Here is a 15,479-nt window from a genome sequence, read left to right as displayed (position 1 = left end):
GAAATAGGCTTAAAGGCAAGCCGCTGGTGGTTTCTTATTCTGGGAGTCGAGTCAGGAGTTTCGATTGCTTTTTGATCTTTTGCTCTTCCCTCACCCAAAAGACTAGTGGGTTCTGGTGACCACTGACATCAGCAGAAGTTGATCTTTACCACAGCAGGTTAGCCTTCTGGGTTGTCCTTGGCTGTCTTTGAGTCTTGCACCCACAGGAAGCTGTGAGGTGGGACCCTTGCTGTTTTCTCTACAGTTTCTGAGAGAGCAGCACAATGGGGATCCCCAAGTTAGCTCACATCGGACGACAGAAATGACCTCCCCACATCCCCATCCTCCAATCACCTGGATTTGGTTCCCCTGGTAACTGAGGTGAGAAACAGGTGTCCAGGGAGCGTCAAAGGTCTTGCTCCAGTTAGGCCCTTCCCAGGTCAATGACTTACCTGCTCTCCAAAGTTTGGGGTGAGGAAGAAGCAGCTTAAAACAGCGTTTAGGCTGACAGGTTTTTCTAGTTGGAAGTTATCTGCCTTTTGAGAGTGACTCAAGATTACATGGAGTAGTGCTACCAGTTCTAATCAGCTTTGGAAAAATCAGGAATGTGCTTAAGATGCTAGTGTGTGGTTGTAAAGAGCTGGTTTATTCCACAGGGTAGACTGTCTTTGCTTCCTTTTCCAGCATTCTCTCCTTCCACCCCTCCTGTAAGCCTGGCCTTTAGTACCAGGGACTCTGGAGAAGAGGGGGCCCATGGCTGAAGTGGTGCCAGAAAGGACACGGAGAGGGTGGTTGCCCAAACCTGACCATGAACCGAGGGTAGGGCTAGGGAAGGTCTGTGGACTTGCAGCTGGTGACATCAAGCCCCTTTACCTGCCATGGCAACCAACCATTTTTGCCCTGTCAACTTAACTTCCAGCTCCCACTGGCATCTCCAGTCAGACTGCTCCTTTAAAGGTTACTAGTCAGTACCAGAGACTGAAGTTCATGGGCTTAGGAGGTGGTAGGAAAAACTAGTTGGCACCACCAAACTGCCTTAGCAAATCCGGCCCTTCCCAGGCAGGTGGATGCAGCATGGAGGGAAAGTGGCCCTGCCTTTCCTGGCAGGGTCTGGGCGATCACGAGTTTGGTGAGAGCGGCTGGTGTCATTTATTGACTTCCACCCCCAATTGGAGATCATGGAACAAAGCCTGGGAGGGGCCTTAAGGTGTGAAAACCTCTCTGGGTAGAAGGCAGGGGACTTCTCGTCACCACCTCTGGGAGAGTCAGTAGATGGGAGTTTTACCTTTAGGGTCAAGGCAGTGGACTGATGGGAATAATGGAGGATGGATGGGTTTTCCCGAGAGACTTTGTATAATGCTGAATGTGTCCAGAGGGACGAGTTTGCAGAACCTCATATTGGTATATTAGAGAAATAATAAAATAAAAAAGCACTTTAGGTTATTTTATCTTTAACCCAATTGCTGCAATTTCTTTTGTGTGTGTGTGTGTGTGTGTGTGTGTGTATATATATATATATACACGCATATATATATATACATATACATATATATATATATATACTTTCCACAAAGTTTTATTTTTTGCTCAGAATAAAAAGTTAAATTGAGGTGTGAAAAGAAAAGCACTTACCTTGGTGCAATATGTGTAGCTTGATGGTCGTTGTCCCATGTGGCCCTGGCCCGGCCACCTTTCCCCCAGGATCAGCCCTGTACTATAAGACTGTCTGTAGGGAAACACTATTATGCATTCTCAGCATCTGTTCAATCTATGCAAGCCTTCCCTGTGTGCCAGAGGGCGCCCTCTCCAGCCCTCTGAAGAACTGCTGTGGGTCCTGTTTTCTTCTGCTGACTGTTGAGGCCCTTCTTCATCACTTCTGGTCCCTTGCCATCTTTCCCCTTTTCACCACTACAAAGGAAGGAACAGGTTGTTCCTAGGTAGAAAACCTGGCACCTTCTAGACTTTAATATTTGTAATCACATCCATTGTCCTTAATCCTAAAGGCTTCTCCAGAGTCACAGGAACCACTGACATGTGGAATTGCAACCATATTGCTAAAGAGTATAATTTTCCTAAGGCACCAATCAGAAATATGTTTGGGGAGGTATAGTGGTAGTTTGGGGGGAGGGACAGGCAGCAGGAGCTATTTCCATTCTGTACCCCATACCCTGCCTATGCTGGCTCTTTGAGCAAGAAGGCCTCTAGGCTTTAGTTACTCCAGAAAACCAGGGTGTTAACAATCTGCTTTATCAGCTTCTCCTTCACTCCCAGCTGTCCCCCCACACCCCACACCACCACCATTTTATCTTCAAGTCTCAGGCTACTGTAGAATGGATAAATTAAAAATATACTTCAGCCAAAGCAGAAAGGTTTCTGTAGATCCAATATGCACAAATACTTCTGCTGTGACATGGATTGGAAGCTATCCATTCCTTAGTATTGGGGAGTGGGGGAGGCAACAAAAGAGAATTAAGCATATTTCTGATTGGTCAGTCAGTTTAGCCTGTTACCTCTCGTGTACTTTTTGCGGGGAAAGGGATAGGGTCCCATGTTTCTTCTCATGCCCTTTGGGGAAGCTGATGATCACTGTTTGGGCATTTCTCACTGTTATTTCTGTTCAAGAGAGGGCTTCTCAGTCTGCACTGAAAAATGCAAATTAAACTGGATCTTTATGTCAATGTGTACATAGTCCAAGATTTTTTTACTGGAAGCAAAGTTTAAAACCGCACACTGCCCTTTTGGTGGTGTGCCTGCTGGGCCAAAAATTGGGTGATAATGTAGTGTCACTTTCTCAGCTCAATGCAGTTTCTACTCTTTTTCTTATGGGAAAATTTTTCATAAAACCTTTTTTCACCAAAACCCAGGGGTGTTTTTTGCAATATCCTTGTTACCCTTGTAGTGGTGCCAAGTCAGAGGCCTCTCTTGCCCTTCTCCCCGGTGTCCTCAGGCCTCCCTGGGGCGCTGTTTGACTAAACAGGCTACATCCTTCATTGTGTTTTGGAGAATGTAAGGGTTGGGGGTGGGAGTTCAAGGTGGCTGTCCCCTGCCCTCCCATCTCCTCCTAGTCTCTCTTTGGGGAAAGTGGCTGGAAATAGGTTTTTGCTGAATTTCTGGCTCAGATCCTCTGGCCAGAAAAGGCAAGACCCACAAGAGCCTTCTTTGACACATACTAGTCATTGGCCAGAGGCTTGGTGACAGTTTTTTAAATCCCAAATAATTTTGTTTGGATTATGTAAAAACCTATCAAATTTATTTGTGAAACATGGGAACAACGGACTTCCACTGAGCGATATGAAAACGTTACAGGTTCAGTACTTCCAAAGGAAGAAACCTCCAAACCCAAAAAGAGTAAATATGAATTTGTATTTTTGAAGAATGTGAAATAATGGTGTTTGCTTAATTGCTCATTTTGTATAAACTTAATATTGTACTTTATCTGCTACGAAGTGAAAATTTAACTTTTTGGAATTGAAAAAGCAATATTAAATACTAATGAAATCCTAATTAAATGCTTATTTAAATCCGGTAGTATCTGTGGCATTTCTTCCCACCTCTGCCCATGGCTGACAATTTTAACCACTTTTTCCCCTCCCCAGCATTCAGAGTCTTAGAGAGGGGACAGAAAGGAAAGGTCGGTCACCAGGAGAGTCTGCAGGTTTCCTTTTAATCAAGGCTCTGCTGAAAGTGTTTGTGGGGCTAGGCGCCCCCCAAGTATGAAATGGACATGTAACACCACCTGGACCCCCAAAGCAGGCCAGACCACGCCGGCGAGCACTGCTGGTCTGCCCGATTCCGGGTAATCAGACTGGGTATTCGCTGGCTGCATTTCTAAGCTCAGCACTGCCTTCAGCCAGGATGAAGTGGGAGTGAACCCAGATGCTAGCAGAGCTGCCATCCCAGGCTGAGAGCCAAGTACCGGCCACTGCCAGTGAAAACTGGCCCCTCTATAGAAGGGAGTTGCTCAGAGTCCAGCCACCAGCCCCCGGGAGAGAAAGAAGTCAGGGCACCCGGCTCGGGAATGATCAGGGCTCCGCAGCTCCATCGCCTGTATCCTTTGAAAAACCACCTCTGGCGGAGACAGCTGGCTGGGGGGGCGCTCCCGTTTTGGCCGAGACGTTCTGGTAGGAACAGAAAGGAAAAATATCAGGCTGGGAGGAAAGGCCTTGGCTTAGGCCCCACGAGATGTGGCCACTTGGCATTTGGACAGCACTTAAGTATTTCAAAGCCTCTATCTACGCCCAGGTTAAAGGAGATTGGGGGTAAAACGGTGGGGACAATCTTCACCCTCCAAGGGGAGCTAGAGCTTAGAGCAAGTCCAGCCAGTGGTCAGTCCCCACCCCCAAGGCCCAGCCCGGGGTGGGCACTGACCCCGCCACCAGCCGGCTCCGGGCGCCGGCGGCCCAGCTGCCGCAGCATCTCCTCACAGGCGGCGATGGTGTCCAGGAGCTGCCGCTGCCGCTGCTCCACGGCGTCCAGCAGCTGCTGGGCGCGCTCATCCCGGGGCGGCTGCGGGGGTGGCCTCCCGCCGAGCCCCAGCCCCGCCTTCCCACGGTCCACGCCGGCAGCCTCCCTGCCCGGGAGAGAGCGAGACACAGACGGTCAGGGCCGGCGCTCGTGCGGGGTTCGAGACCCTTCCCCCCGCCCCGACAGGCCCCCTCTCACCCCCGTGACCAGTCTGTGCCCGGGCCCCATTCCATCTCCGCCTGCGCGGCCCGACCACCGCCCCCCTTTCGGCAGCCCCCCTCTCCCCAGCGCTGCGCTAAGGCTCCGCAAAGCTGCGCCCCGCCCCGTCCCCACCGGTCTCCTTCAATCCTCCTGGGGGTCGTGGTCCCTTTAAGTTGCCCGGCGCGGAGGTGGGGCCGAGCCTCCCGGACCGGAAGCTGGCGGGGCGCGTCACTTCCTCCCGGAAGCGGGCCTTGGCGGATGTCTCCGGCGCGTCCGTGCAGGGGACTGAGGGCCGCGGTGGCTGCCAGCGTGGGATTCAGCGAGGGGCCGGCCGGCTCCGCCCGGAGCGACCGCCTCCTCCGCCCGCCGAGTCCTGCTCCGGCGGCGCCGGGGGCCCGGCTGCTGCGGCTCCCGGGAAGCGGGGCCGTGCGGGCCGCAAGGCCGCAGCGCGCCGGCTGGACCGAGGCGCTGCGGGCCGCCGTGGCCGAGCTGCGCGCCGGCGCCGTGGTGGCTGTCCCCACCGATACGTTGTACGGCCTGGCCTGCTCGGCGAGCTGCTCGGCGGCACTGGGCGCTGTGTACCGCCTCAAGGGCCGCAGCGAGGCCAAGCCGCTGGCCGTATGCCTGGGCCGCGTGGCCGACGTCTACAGGTGAGGCCGCCCCGACCCGGCCCCGCTGGGGGCGGCACCGCGGGAGGGGCTTCCGGTGACAGGCTTGGGAGACTGAGGCGCCGAGGACGGGAGGGGCTGGTCCAGGCGCACCAGGAATCCGGAACTGGAAGTGTGTGTCGAGCCCTTGGCGACTGCCAGCCCTGAGCGAGATGTTGGGGCGCAGCGAGGAACCAGGCGGGCCGTCCCTGTTCTCTTGGCTGTCTAGTGGTGCAGGAGGCGGGGAGGGATTACCGCGGTTTGAAAAAATGACAAACCCGGTAACCTAATTTAGCGAGCCGTGCGGTGAAAATAAAAGACGGAAAGCGGTGCCAGCGGTGCCGCTGTTGTAGCCTCGGAAACCAGAGGCTTGTGGACGCCAAGCCTGCGGTGCACCTCTGGAGCCCCACCTCCAACGCAAGCTGTTAGGGCGTGGAAGAACAGCCCTTTTCCGGATCTGCCTAGAATCTGGAATAGGACCAGCAGCGGCCCTTCATCTTTGGATAGATTTGTGCCTCTTTGTTTTCCAGGTACTGCCACGTGAAAGTACCTGAAGGGCTCCTGAAAGATCTGTTACCAGGACCAGTTACACTGGTGATGGAACGCTCAGAGGAACTCAATAAGGACTTGAACCCCTTCACTCCTGTGAGTCAGATTTTCTCGTGGCCCCCAGACTCTTGGGATTTGACTCGGATACAGGCCAGGCTCACCCACCGCCCTTTCCAACTTTGTATCGCCCTTTCTTTTGCCTCCTAGCTTGTGGGCATCCGGATTCCTGATCATGCCTTCATACAGGACTTGACTGAGGTATTTGGGGGACCTCTTGCTCTCACCAGTGCCAACCTCAGCTCCCAGGCCAGTTCTCTGAATGTGGAGGTGAGAACCCCGTCCTTCCCCAGAAACATCACCAGGCCAGACAGTTTCCTCTGAACCAGTGGCATTGACCATGCATGAAATTGCCTGGCCAGAGAGTTACCCTTTTGGTCTAATGGTGGGACTATGCCCAGGTGGCAGGGGGGAGAGAGAGAGAGAGAGAGTGAGTGTGTGTATGTGGGGGGGAGTGTGTGTGGTGGTGGGGTAGGGGGGATTGAAATTAAAATATCTTGGAATAGTTTTATTAAAGTTTAAGAGGCCGAGGGAAGAACTGGTGACTCCTTCCTACTGACTTTCTAATAATAGGAAACATTATAAATAAAATCATTCCTTCTCTTTTCTGTGGAGGTAGCAGCTGTTAGAGAATACAGACTTATGCAATAAGTCTGTACAACAATGGTGTAAAGGTTCCATTTTGGAAGCCGCAGTTCCAAAGATTTAAATAACTCCTGACCTTGTTCTCTTACATCTGCCTCAGGCCAGGTCAAAGAAAGTATCTTCCTAATCTTGTTTTGGCTGCATAGCTTAGAACTGTTGAGGACACAGAGAAATTTGACTTGCCGCAGGCTTTTCTTACTGAGCTTAAATGTAGATCATAGTGAAGTCATGAGGTTTTTCCATCACAGACCTAGACAGTGGGTTCAGGAGCTTTGGGAAGCGAGAGCTCAGCATCCATTCTTATTCTCAGACTGAAGGCTTTACTTAGCCTGGTGGCTGTACCCAGTGCAGAATGGGTTGAGGGATGGAAGGGGGATAATGCTTAGCTTTTAAGGAAGCAGTTGACCTAACCACACAGTAACTGGTATTTATGATTTCCCATTCCAAAATCGCAGGCCTAACTGCCTCTAGTGTTTTCATGGGGGGGGGGGGGGTCGTAATGACAGTGCTTCATCTAGCTCAGTTAACAGTTCAGTACATGCTCCAACCCTGATAGGATTCTGTGCCCTAGGTGCTAGTGCAGTGTCCTTGGCACAGCTGATCTTTACTGAATGAACTGCTTGGGGAAGAATCTTTTTTAGATGTGGCTTTTCTCTCTTAATGCTGTATGCAGTATGACATCATTGCAGTTGCCAGGGGTAGTGTCATGCCTTTCCCCTCTGTCCTCAGGAGTTCCAGGACCTCTGGCCTCAGTTGTCCCTGGTCATTGATGGGGGGCCAATTGGGGATGGCCAGAGCCCTGAGTGTCGCCTAGGCTCCACTGTGGTTGACTTGTCTGTGCCTGGAAAGTTCAGGATCATTCGTCCAGGATGGTGAGTCTCTTCTGTGGCGTTGGGGTAGAATTTGAGGGAGGTTGGGAATGCCAAAAAAAAAACAAACAAACAAAACCTTACAAAATGAAGGTGTTACCTTGAGGGGAACAGGCAGGTTTGGAGAAGTGGTTGATGGAAGGAGGCTTGGTTTACTGGTGTTTGCTGGCCTTTTCAGGATTCAGAGGGGTTCAGGGGTTTGACAAACAGAGCATAGTGACAGGGAGTTTAGCAGTCCCTGGACACTGAACCCTAGTGAGCTCAGTGCTTTGAGAAATCAAATTCTGTCTTCCATTTCTTCCTAGTGCCCTAGAAAGTACTACAGCCATTCTCCAACAGAAGTATGGGCTGCTCCCCTCACATGGATCCTGTGTGTGAAGCTCGAAAGGAGGGAGAACCCAAGGACTGGTGCTGGACACTGTGTGTCTGTTCCCTGGTGGTTGGCAAGGCCTCATTTGCAGAGGCACTAGGGCTACAACATCACTTGTCTCTTTACAGCTTTCTGAACACTGCTGACCAGGCCCCTGAAGCTGGTAGTTCAACTTCACCTCTGGTGGGGGATGAGGGGGGTACAGTGAGAGAGGTATTTATTTATTATCTACAATTTCATGGATCACCCAAAAGCTGAATAGAGACTTTGAGACTACTCCTAGGACAGCCTTGTTCGGCTAAGTTTCTTGTTTTTTTAACTTTTTGAAAAATAATATAAATAACAGATTTGAAATTTAATGAGAGTCTTCTCTCTGGTAAGTTCTAGATTAGCTAGAACACCAGCTCTACTATTTAAGTCTCAGTGACCAAAAGCACATTGTGCGTCTGAGAAGGGCACCAAGTTAGGATAATATTGTAGAGCCACAGGCCAGTTTCCTCTGGCCCTACGGGACTGGAATACGGTGTGCTGGAAGATGGAGTGAGTCATCTTGGTCTGATGGTGTAGAAGTGAGCTCATTGGCAGGGGGTTGAGATGGGGCGTGGAGTCCAAATTAAAGGCTGTTAGAAAGTGGGCCTCTACTACCTTGCTCAGCCTTTTTTGACTCTTATTCATAAAATAAATGATTATACCAATAACACCTTTATTTAAATCCAATGTCTACACAGCAGGCCTCTATCTTTATTCATATGTGTGACAAGTATAAACAACTCTTGTTGGGCATTTGAACTTTGTTTTTCTTTAGTAGAAAGTAATGCTGCTATTAAACATCTTTATAAATGGTTTATTTTTCTTTTGAATTATTTCCTTTGAGTAGGATTCCTGTTTTGAGGTGTATGAATGTTTTTATAGCTCTTGATACAAATTAGCCTTCAAAAGAACTAAACCAGGTTAAATCGCCTTTAGCAATGTGTAAGAATTGCTGGCCATGCCATACTTTCACATTATGTATGTGTGAAATGAAGGCTCAGCATTAACTCCTTTCTGTAAATTATAACAGATTGATATCAGCCTTTTTCACCTGTCCCTGCCTGCCTTGGCTTCCTGCAGCTAAACCAGGGACTTCCCATCCTGGATGGGGTTTGTTCCCTAACTAGAACTGGGGGTCTTTGTGGCCAGGAGGGCACTTTTTCTCCCCCTTCTTTGCACCCCAGTTCACAGAATTGGGATTCAGTCTTGAACCCGTAAGCTTCTCCATACAGTGGTTACCAATGCACTTATTTTCAAGTGAAAGTTCTAAGAATCTTCCAAGAAGGCATCCCATGGGCTTGCTTTAATGAGGGTCCTTGCTGTTAGCATATTAGTTTATTTGTAATTAAGCACTGATTTATTAAATATTCTTTTTGGAAATCTTGCTTAAATTACTAATTACTTAAGTAAACTCACTCTTCAGTGTGCTAACATTGTAGCCAACCCACCCCACATGTGAATTTGTCACAGACTTACAGGTTCAGATTGTGATTTGGAAGAGAGCAAAAGGAATACTTGCTTGAGAATACCACATCATATTTAATTACTACAAATCACAGTAGCACTGAAAATGGCTCTAGTGCGTTCATTCAGTCAAGACAGCTAAAGGGAGGAGGTGTCTTAATCCTCTCCCTAGAGCTAAATGTTCATCTGGGAAAATGTAGGCTTTGGAGCACAGAGGTATTTTCTTGGAGGGAAAAGAACTGAACTCCCAGCACAGGTTAAATTGCAAAAAAGAAAAACTTATAGCTGTGCTCAGGCACTAGCTACAAGGCCACACTAAATAAAGAAAGCTGGATCCTGGAAGCTTCTGGAAGATGGGAACCAGTCCTTGGTCAAGTTTTCCTGCAGCACCTGGCATGTGGTAAGGTGCTTGGTTAGTATGTGTTGCATGAATATGTGAACATTCAGGATTGTTTCCTGAAAATTGGGTTCAGGAATCTATAGGAAGGCTTAAATCTAGAATTTCCCTTTCAGAAAGTCTCAGCTGTAGTTTCCAAACACAGAGAAGACAAATGATGTGGGAAAGAGACCTGAAGAGAGAGGCAGAAGGGAGCAGGGTGCATGCTAGCCCAGACCCTGACCCCCTTCCTAGAGAAGTGGCTGTGGACAACTTCACACCACCAACCTGCCAAGTTCAAAGCTAAAAATGTCCTGACAGGATGTGGAGCTGCCCTGGACCAAGTCCAGTCACCTGCCAGCCTCCATAGTTCCCTGTCTGGAACACCGCCCGGTTTTCTGTCACTGCAGAGTACCCCAGCACCATCTTGCCTGAAGAAGAGGCTCTGTTCACATGGGCTCAGGCCCAAAAGCACTCAGCTGCTGACTTGGAGACAAGCAAATGCCTTCTACCTCAGCTGAGGCCCACATGGTGACTTCTTCCATCGAGACTGGGACACCGGCCCCTCACATCAGCCACTGCTCCTTCTCTTTGATGAAGTGCTCTGCCCAGCGGCGAGTCAGCTCCAGGTACAGGCTGGGCTGATGAGGCAGGTAGTCCAAATAGAGCCGAGTTGTTGTCTTTTTAGGAATGGCCTTCTCAATCTGGGTGCCCTCGTGCCACTCATTGAAAGAGGTGATGGAGACAATCTCAGGCCTCACTGTTAGGGCCGCCTGCAGGGCTGTCTCATAGTATTTGCCATTGACCCTGTTCCGAGTATTGTGGTTGTTCCAAGGCCGGATGCTGGTGTCAATGTAACCAGGTCCCACACTGGGAATGAACATGAGATTGTTAGCATCGCAAAAGTTCTTCACAGCTTTCCAGTTCTGATGGGAGGAGCCGAAGGAGAAACCATTGGAGGCAAAGTAGGTATACATGCCATCGAATCCAGCGGCCAGGATGTCATGAGTGTGGCCCTCCTCCACCAGCAGCGCTATGAAGACTCCATCATAGGGCGTGTTGCGGATTGAGTGGGGCCCGTTTGGTGTCAGGAGGTGGGCCCAGGCCTCAGGGGATGTTAGGTATGAGTCATAGATATAAAAGAGTGGAAGGCTCTTGCCCATGCTGTTCTTATAGCGGTAAAATGCGCCATGGGAGCCATACCTGAGAAGTGGGAGGAAGAAGAGCCTGAGCTGGCAGCCTAAGTTGGGAGAAGTCAGCAAAGTTGTAGGACCAGCCGTGGATGAGATCTTTCCTGACGCCCAAGTACAATTTAGGGTCCAGCCATGCTTCTAAGCAAGAACTTAGTTCCCTCCCTCTTCTTCCTGGCCTTGTCATACATTTGTTCAAGCCTCTCTTCCCTGCTCTAGACACTGTACAAGCCACTTTCACATGTATTAATATCTATAACTCTTAAAAGGCTTGAGGGTTAAGAGGCTTGCCTCTATCACCACCATCTTTTCATCAGGGGGATTGCAGCAACAGCCACCCAAAGAGCTCCAGGCTCCCACTCTGACTCCCTAAAATCTGTTCTCTTTTTAAAGTGTAAATCAGACCTGACTGCTGCTTACCAGGGCCTAGAAGCCCCCACCTGTGTGATCTGGCCCTTCCCATCCCCATTCCTGCTGTTACCCCATCTGTCTACACCTCAGTTACATTGGCCTTTGTATTCTGCTATCAAGCTTGTCTCCTTGTAAGACGTTTGGATCTGACAACCCTATGCCTGGATTTTCTGCCTGTCCCAGGTCTTGGCAGAGCCAACTCTTCATTCAGGTGTAAGCTCACATATCATCTCAGGAAAGCCTACTTGGCGACCAATTTCTCAGGCACACTCTAACACAACACTTTTATTCTTTATTAATAATTTTTATAGTACGGATCATTATTTGGTTTTCCCTATGTAACTATAATCTGCTTCATTGTATCCCCAATATACACTAATAACAGAAATCCTGCTAGTCCTACTCATTACTGTCTATCTGGGGCTTCGAACAGTGCCCTAGACAGCCAATAAGTAGTTTTTTAATGAATGAATGATATGGACAAGCCACTTTCAAATATATTAACTACTGTAACTCTCACAAGACTCAAAGGTTAAGAGGCTTGCCTCTGATTGCAGACAGGAGACCACAGGACTGGAACTGAAACCCAGCTCCCGACTCCAAATCCAGTGCTCTTTTACTATAAAATAGCTGTTGGGGACACAGTCATTCTGCCCTTGTGTCTCGTCCTTCTATCCCTCCTCCCATTTTGACCCCCACCAAAACCCATGCCCCAGAGCAGTCTTACGTGTCAATGATATACTTGATGTTGTCATGCAGAGTGATGTCATCCCGGCCCTTGTAGGGTTGGATGTGGAAGGCCACCTGCCACAAACAGGAGATACTGGTCAGGTGAGTATCTGTTCAGGAGCTCTAACCTATGAGGCTCATACTCCCACTGTAGCCTGGAGGGGAAGCTGAGTACAGGAAAGTCTCTGGCAACAGTGGGTTCACAAGAGATAAAAGCAGCCACTACTCGTCAGAGCCAAAAGGAGGGGCAAGAAGTCTGCCCACCTCCCACAGTAGGCATCTGGGAATCATTCTGATGGTCTATTGCAGGATGACTAATAGGTTTCAACCATGTGCGAGCTCCAAGTGACTGATGCTAGCTGCATGGAACAATGGCAAGAAATATACTGAGCTGTATGGATGGCAAAATATGCTATGATCTGTTTAACATGTCAGTGATGGGCTCAGGAATGGCAGTGGGCTTCTGTTTTTCCTCTTATTTTAGCACAGGAGAGGGGAATGACTGACTGGGTTGGTACATTTTGGGGGAAACAACTAGACTGCTTAATTCAGCTCCACCATGCCTCTTGAAAGTGGGCTCACCCACTGAGAAAGTTGTTCTCTACTCCTTGAAGCCCCACATTGCCATCCACTTGGCAGCTGAGGCCAGAATTCAATTTGTGGCACATTCAACCCTTGTCTAATCTCCATCCAGGATCTGAGTCTCCAACATAACCTCTATTGTTGTGATAGTTACCTCGTCTCCCATTTGCCTATATGTCGCTCTCCTACTTTTTTCAGAATTTAAGACAATAAGATGGATGTAGGCATTATTTGTTAGAACCCCACCCCCAACACCACACTTGATATGTATTTACCATACCCAGGTTATTGCCAAGAACTTGGGTAGAAGCACTAACCCTGGGGACAGAGGAGAAAAAAAATCTCCCAGTGCCAGAAAACACTTCTTGGAAACTCACCTGGATGTTGTACTGATGGGCAGTGTCCAGAATGGCGGGCACCAGATCATCTGAGGGTTCCCCATTATCATCAGCCATGCCTGGTGGATACCAGGACAGGACCAGAACGCCTGAGACACAATACAAAAGGCTACTTCACAAACATACCATGCCCCTTGCAACAGATTTGCTTCCTCACAATTTCCAATTTCATAATGGCTTCTAAATGAAAGCTTGAGGGGTTCTCTGCCAGGTTCACTTCCTGCAGAGCAACGTGCCCTGGAGCTGTCCGTGATCGTGGTGCTGAAGCACGAGGCTGCGGAAAACTTAGGGCACCGGGCTGGGCCGGGAAGAAGCTGGAGAAAAGCCAAGGTAGGAGCCACTCTCGAGGGCATCAGCAAGTGGCAGAACAAAGGGAAATGGTTGGACAAGGCCACACCCACCTGGAAGTGGCAGTCCTCCCTGGAGGAAGGGAACACCTGAGGCCCCACAGTGAGGAAATCCTGAGCAGAGGTCAAATGATGCTCCCCATGGGAAATAACATTTGTCTGTACTGTCTGCCTCGCTAGACTAAAATCTTGAGGGAAGGTCTCTACTTTGTTTATCTGGGTGCTCCTCCAGCCATTGTCTCTGGCGTTCAATTCTCCCCTCCCCCCACCATTTCCAAATACACTGAAAGGTACTGTAAAAATCCAACAGAATTCAGTGACAAAACCTGAAACAAGCAAGCCTGCCCACCCCAGTCTACGAAGGAGCTCCCAGGGACATCTTCTCAAATTCAGTACTTGATGAAAAGCTTCTGGGTCCTTTACTGCAAACAGAGTAGGGTCCATCATGCAATGTGGGCAAACTTTGCTCTGCAGCCAGCAAAAGCAGAAACGACGGAGGCTCTACCCTATACCTAATTAAAAGCACAGGCCACCCCAGGTGCTATTTCTCTGAACCCCAGACTTCTGAGCGGCCAAGATAGCCAGATCTCATGTTGCCTCCCTCATGACTTGCACACGAGGACTTGCTTCCTTCTCCTCACCCTACCTGGGACAGCTCTGGCGCTCGCGCCTTCCACTGGCCCCCCCAGCCGCTCTGCCCCTTGAAAGGACCCTGGAATTGTGAGAGGTTAGACGGTAGAGGGTGGGGGTGATGCCTCGCGGGGAGCGCTCTAGGCGAGTAGAAGGGAAGGGATAAGAAGCCAGGCCGAAGGGTGAGTGGGACCAAAGGCCCGGCGGCAGGAAAGAGGGAACGGGGGTGCAGAGGGAGGCCGGGGGACAGGGCTCCCCAGGGGCGGGAGGAACTCACCGATGGCCGCCTCCTTGAGCTGGGTCATGTGCTCCCGCAGCACATCGGGGTCCCGGGAACTGTAAGGTCCCAGCTCCGGGTAGAAGCTTGAGCCCAAGTCGTCGGGGGGGCTGTGGCGGCCGCGGGGGTAGCTGGCCGATATCTTGGGGTCCCAGTGTGGCACCATGACGTGGTCCCAGTGGATGTAGTGGCCCTCGCGCCGCGGGCTTCCGTACCAGGAGTAGTAGAAGGCGTGCAGGTCCGAGTAGACGCGCAGGCTCTGCCCGGGGGCGGGCTCGGCCTCCACCGGGGCCGGCCCCGGGGGGCTGCCGGGGCCCGCGGTGCGGGGGGGCGGCGGCGGCGGCGGCGGCGCGGCGGGGGCGGCCGGGGCCCGGGCGGCGGGCGCGGGGCCCCCCTCCGGGCGTCGCTCAAAGGGCGCCAGCTCCAGGCCCGGGCCCAGCGCCGGGAGGCCGTCCGGGGCCTTGAGCGTGCGCAGGCCCATGAGGGTGCCGAAGGCGAACAGCAGCACCAGGAACAGCGCGATGCAGGCGCGGCGCCGCCGCCGGGCCATGGCGGCCCCTGCGCACCTCGCGTCGGGCTCCGCTACCTCCCGGCGCGCCGCGCCATGGCCGCCCGCCCGGCTCCCGCGCGCCGCACCGCCCGCGCGCGTCCCAGGGAGACGGCGACGCCGGGCGCCGGGCGGCCCCGCCCCTCTCCCGCAGTGCGGGCGGGCCCGGCACACAGAGGACGCGGGCGGCGCGGCGCGGCGGCCCAGGGAAGGGGCGGGGCGGCCACCACGGCCCCGGGGGGGGGCGGCCTCGGAGTCGCCGCGCCTCAGCCGCAGGGGCTGCGTCAGGCCGCGGGCCCGCCGAGGACCGGGCGCCTCCAGCCCAGCCCCGCGCGGTGAGCACCCTGCCGGGGAGCCAGAACGCCCCCCGGGCCCGGGGCCCGGGCGAACGCCCCCCCCCCCGGGGCCCGGGCGAACGCCCCCCCCCCCCGGGGCCCGGGCGAACGCCCCCCCCCCCCCGGGGCCCGGGCGAACGCTCTCCCTCCGGGGCCCGGGCGAACGCTCTCCCTCCGGGGCCCGGGCGCGTCCCGGCGGCGCCGCAGCGCGCGGGGCTGAGGGCCCGGCAGGGAGGGAAGGCGGCGCCACGCTCGGGGCGCCTCGGCCACGCGGGCGTCTCCCGCTCTGCAGCCTCTTGACCTCCTTTCTGACTTCACGCCGCCTCCCTGCTGGCCCCTGTGAACACCCCTTTGCCCCAGGCCCCCCTAAATCACGCCCTCT

At 52.3% G+C, this 15,479-nt stretch overlaps 3 protein-coding genes across 4 annotated transcripts; 1 reads left to right on the top strand and 2 right to left on the bottom strand.

Annotated features, from left to right (window-relative positions):
- Window positions 1–3,988: 3,988 nt before the first annotated feature.
- LOC311177202 (uncharacterized protein C1orf122) lies at window positions 3,989–4,676 on the bottom strand (the record flags this gene model as incomplete). Its single annotated transcript, XM_084243039.1, has 3 exons — window positions 3,989–4,097; window positions 4,348–4,549; window positions 4,642–4,676. 3 exons carry the CDS (start codon window positions 4,674–4,676, stop codon window positions 4,002–4,004), a joined length of 333 nt encoding a protein of 110 aa, XP_084099165.1. The 3' UTR covers window positions 3,989–4,001.
- Window positions 4,677–4,902: 226 nt separating this feature from the next.
- YRDC (yrdC N6-threonylcarbamoyltransferase domain containing) lies at window positions 4,903–7,789 on the top strand (the record flags this gene model as incomplete). Its single annotated transcript, XM_084242272.1, has 5 exons — window positions 4,903–5,294; window positions 5,822–5,936; window positions 6,048–6,167; window positions 7,272–7,414; window positions 7,717–7,789. 5 exons carry the CDS (start codon window positions 4,903–4,905, stop codon window positions 7,787–7,789), a joined length of 843 nt encoding a protein of 280 aa, XP_084098398.1.
- A 2,428-nt stretch (window positions 7,790–10,217) lies between these two features.
- On the bottom strand, window positions 10,218–14,983 carry MANEAL (mannosidase endo-alpha like; the record flags this gene model as incomplete). 2 transcript variants are annotated; one of them, XM_084242167.1, is made up of 4 exons in its annotated part: window positions 10,218–10,854; window positions 11,980–12,056; window positions 12,941–13,050; window positions 14,216–14,983. In XM_084242167.1, 4 exons carry the CDS (start codon window positions 14,763–14,765, stop codon window positions 10,218–10,220), a joined length of 1,374 nt encoding a protein of 457 aa, XP_084098293.1. The 2 variants fall into 2 exon arrangements, with proteins under 2 accessions (XP_084098293.1, XP_084098294.1); XM_084242168.1 differs by lacking the exons at window positions 11,980–12,056; window positions 14,216–14,983 and having other exon boundaries at window positions 12,941–13,011.
- Window positions 14,984–15,479: the final 496 nt, after the last annotated feature.

Source organism: Talpa europaea (assembly GCF_964194135.1).
Source record: "Talpa europaea genome assembly, chromosome: 9".
Taxonomy (NCBI): Eukaryota; Metazoa; Chordata; class Mammalia; order Eulipotyphla; family Talpidae; genus Talpa; species Talpa europaea.
This window is presented reverse-complemented; position numbering and strand designations above follow the sequence as displayed.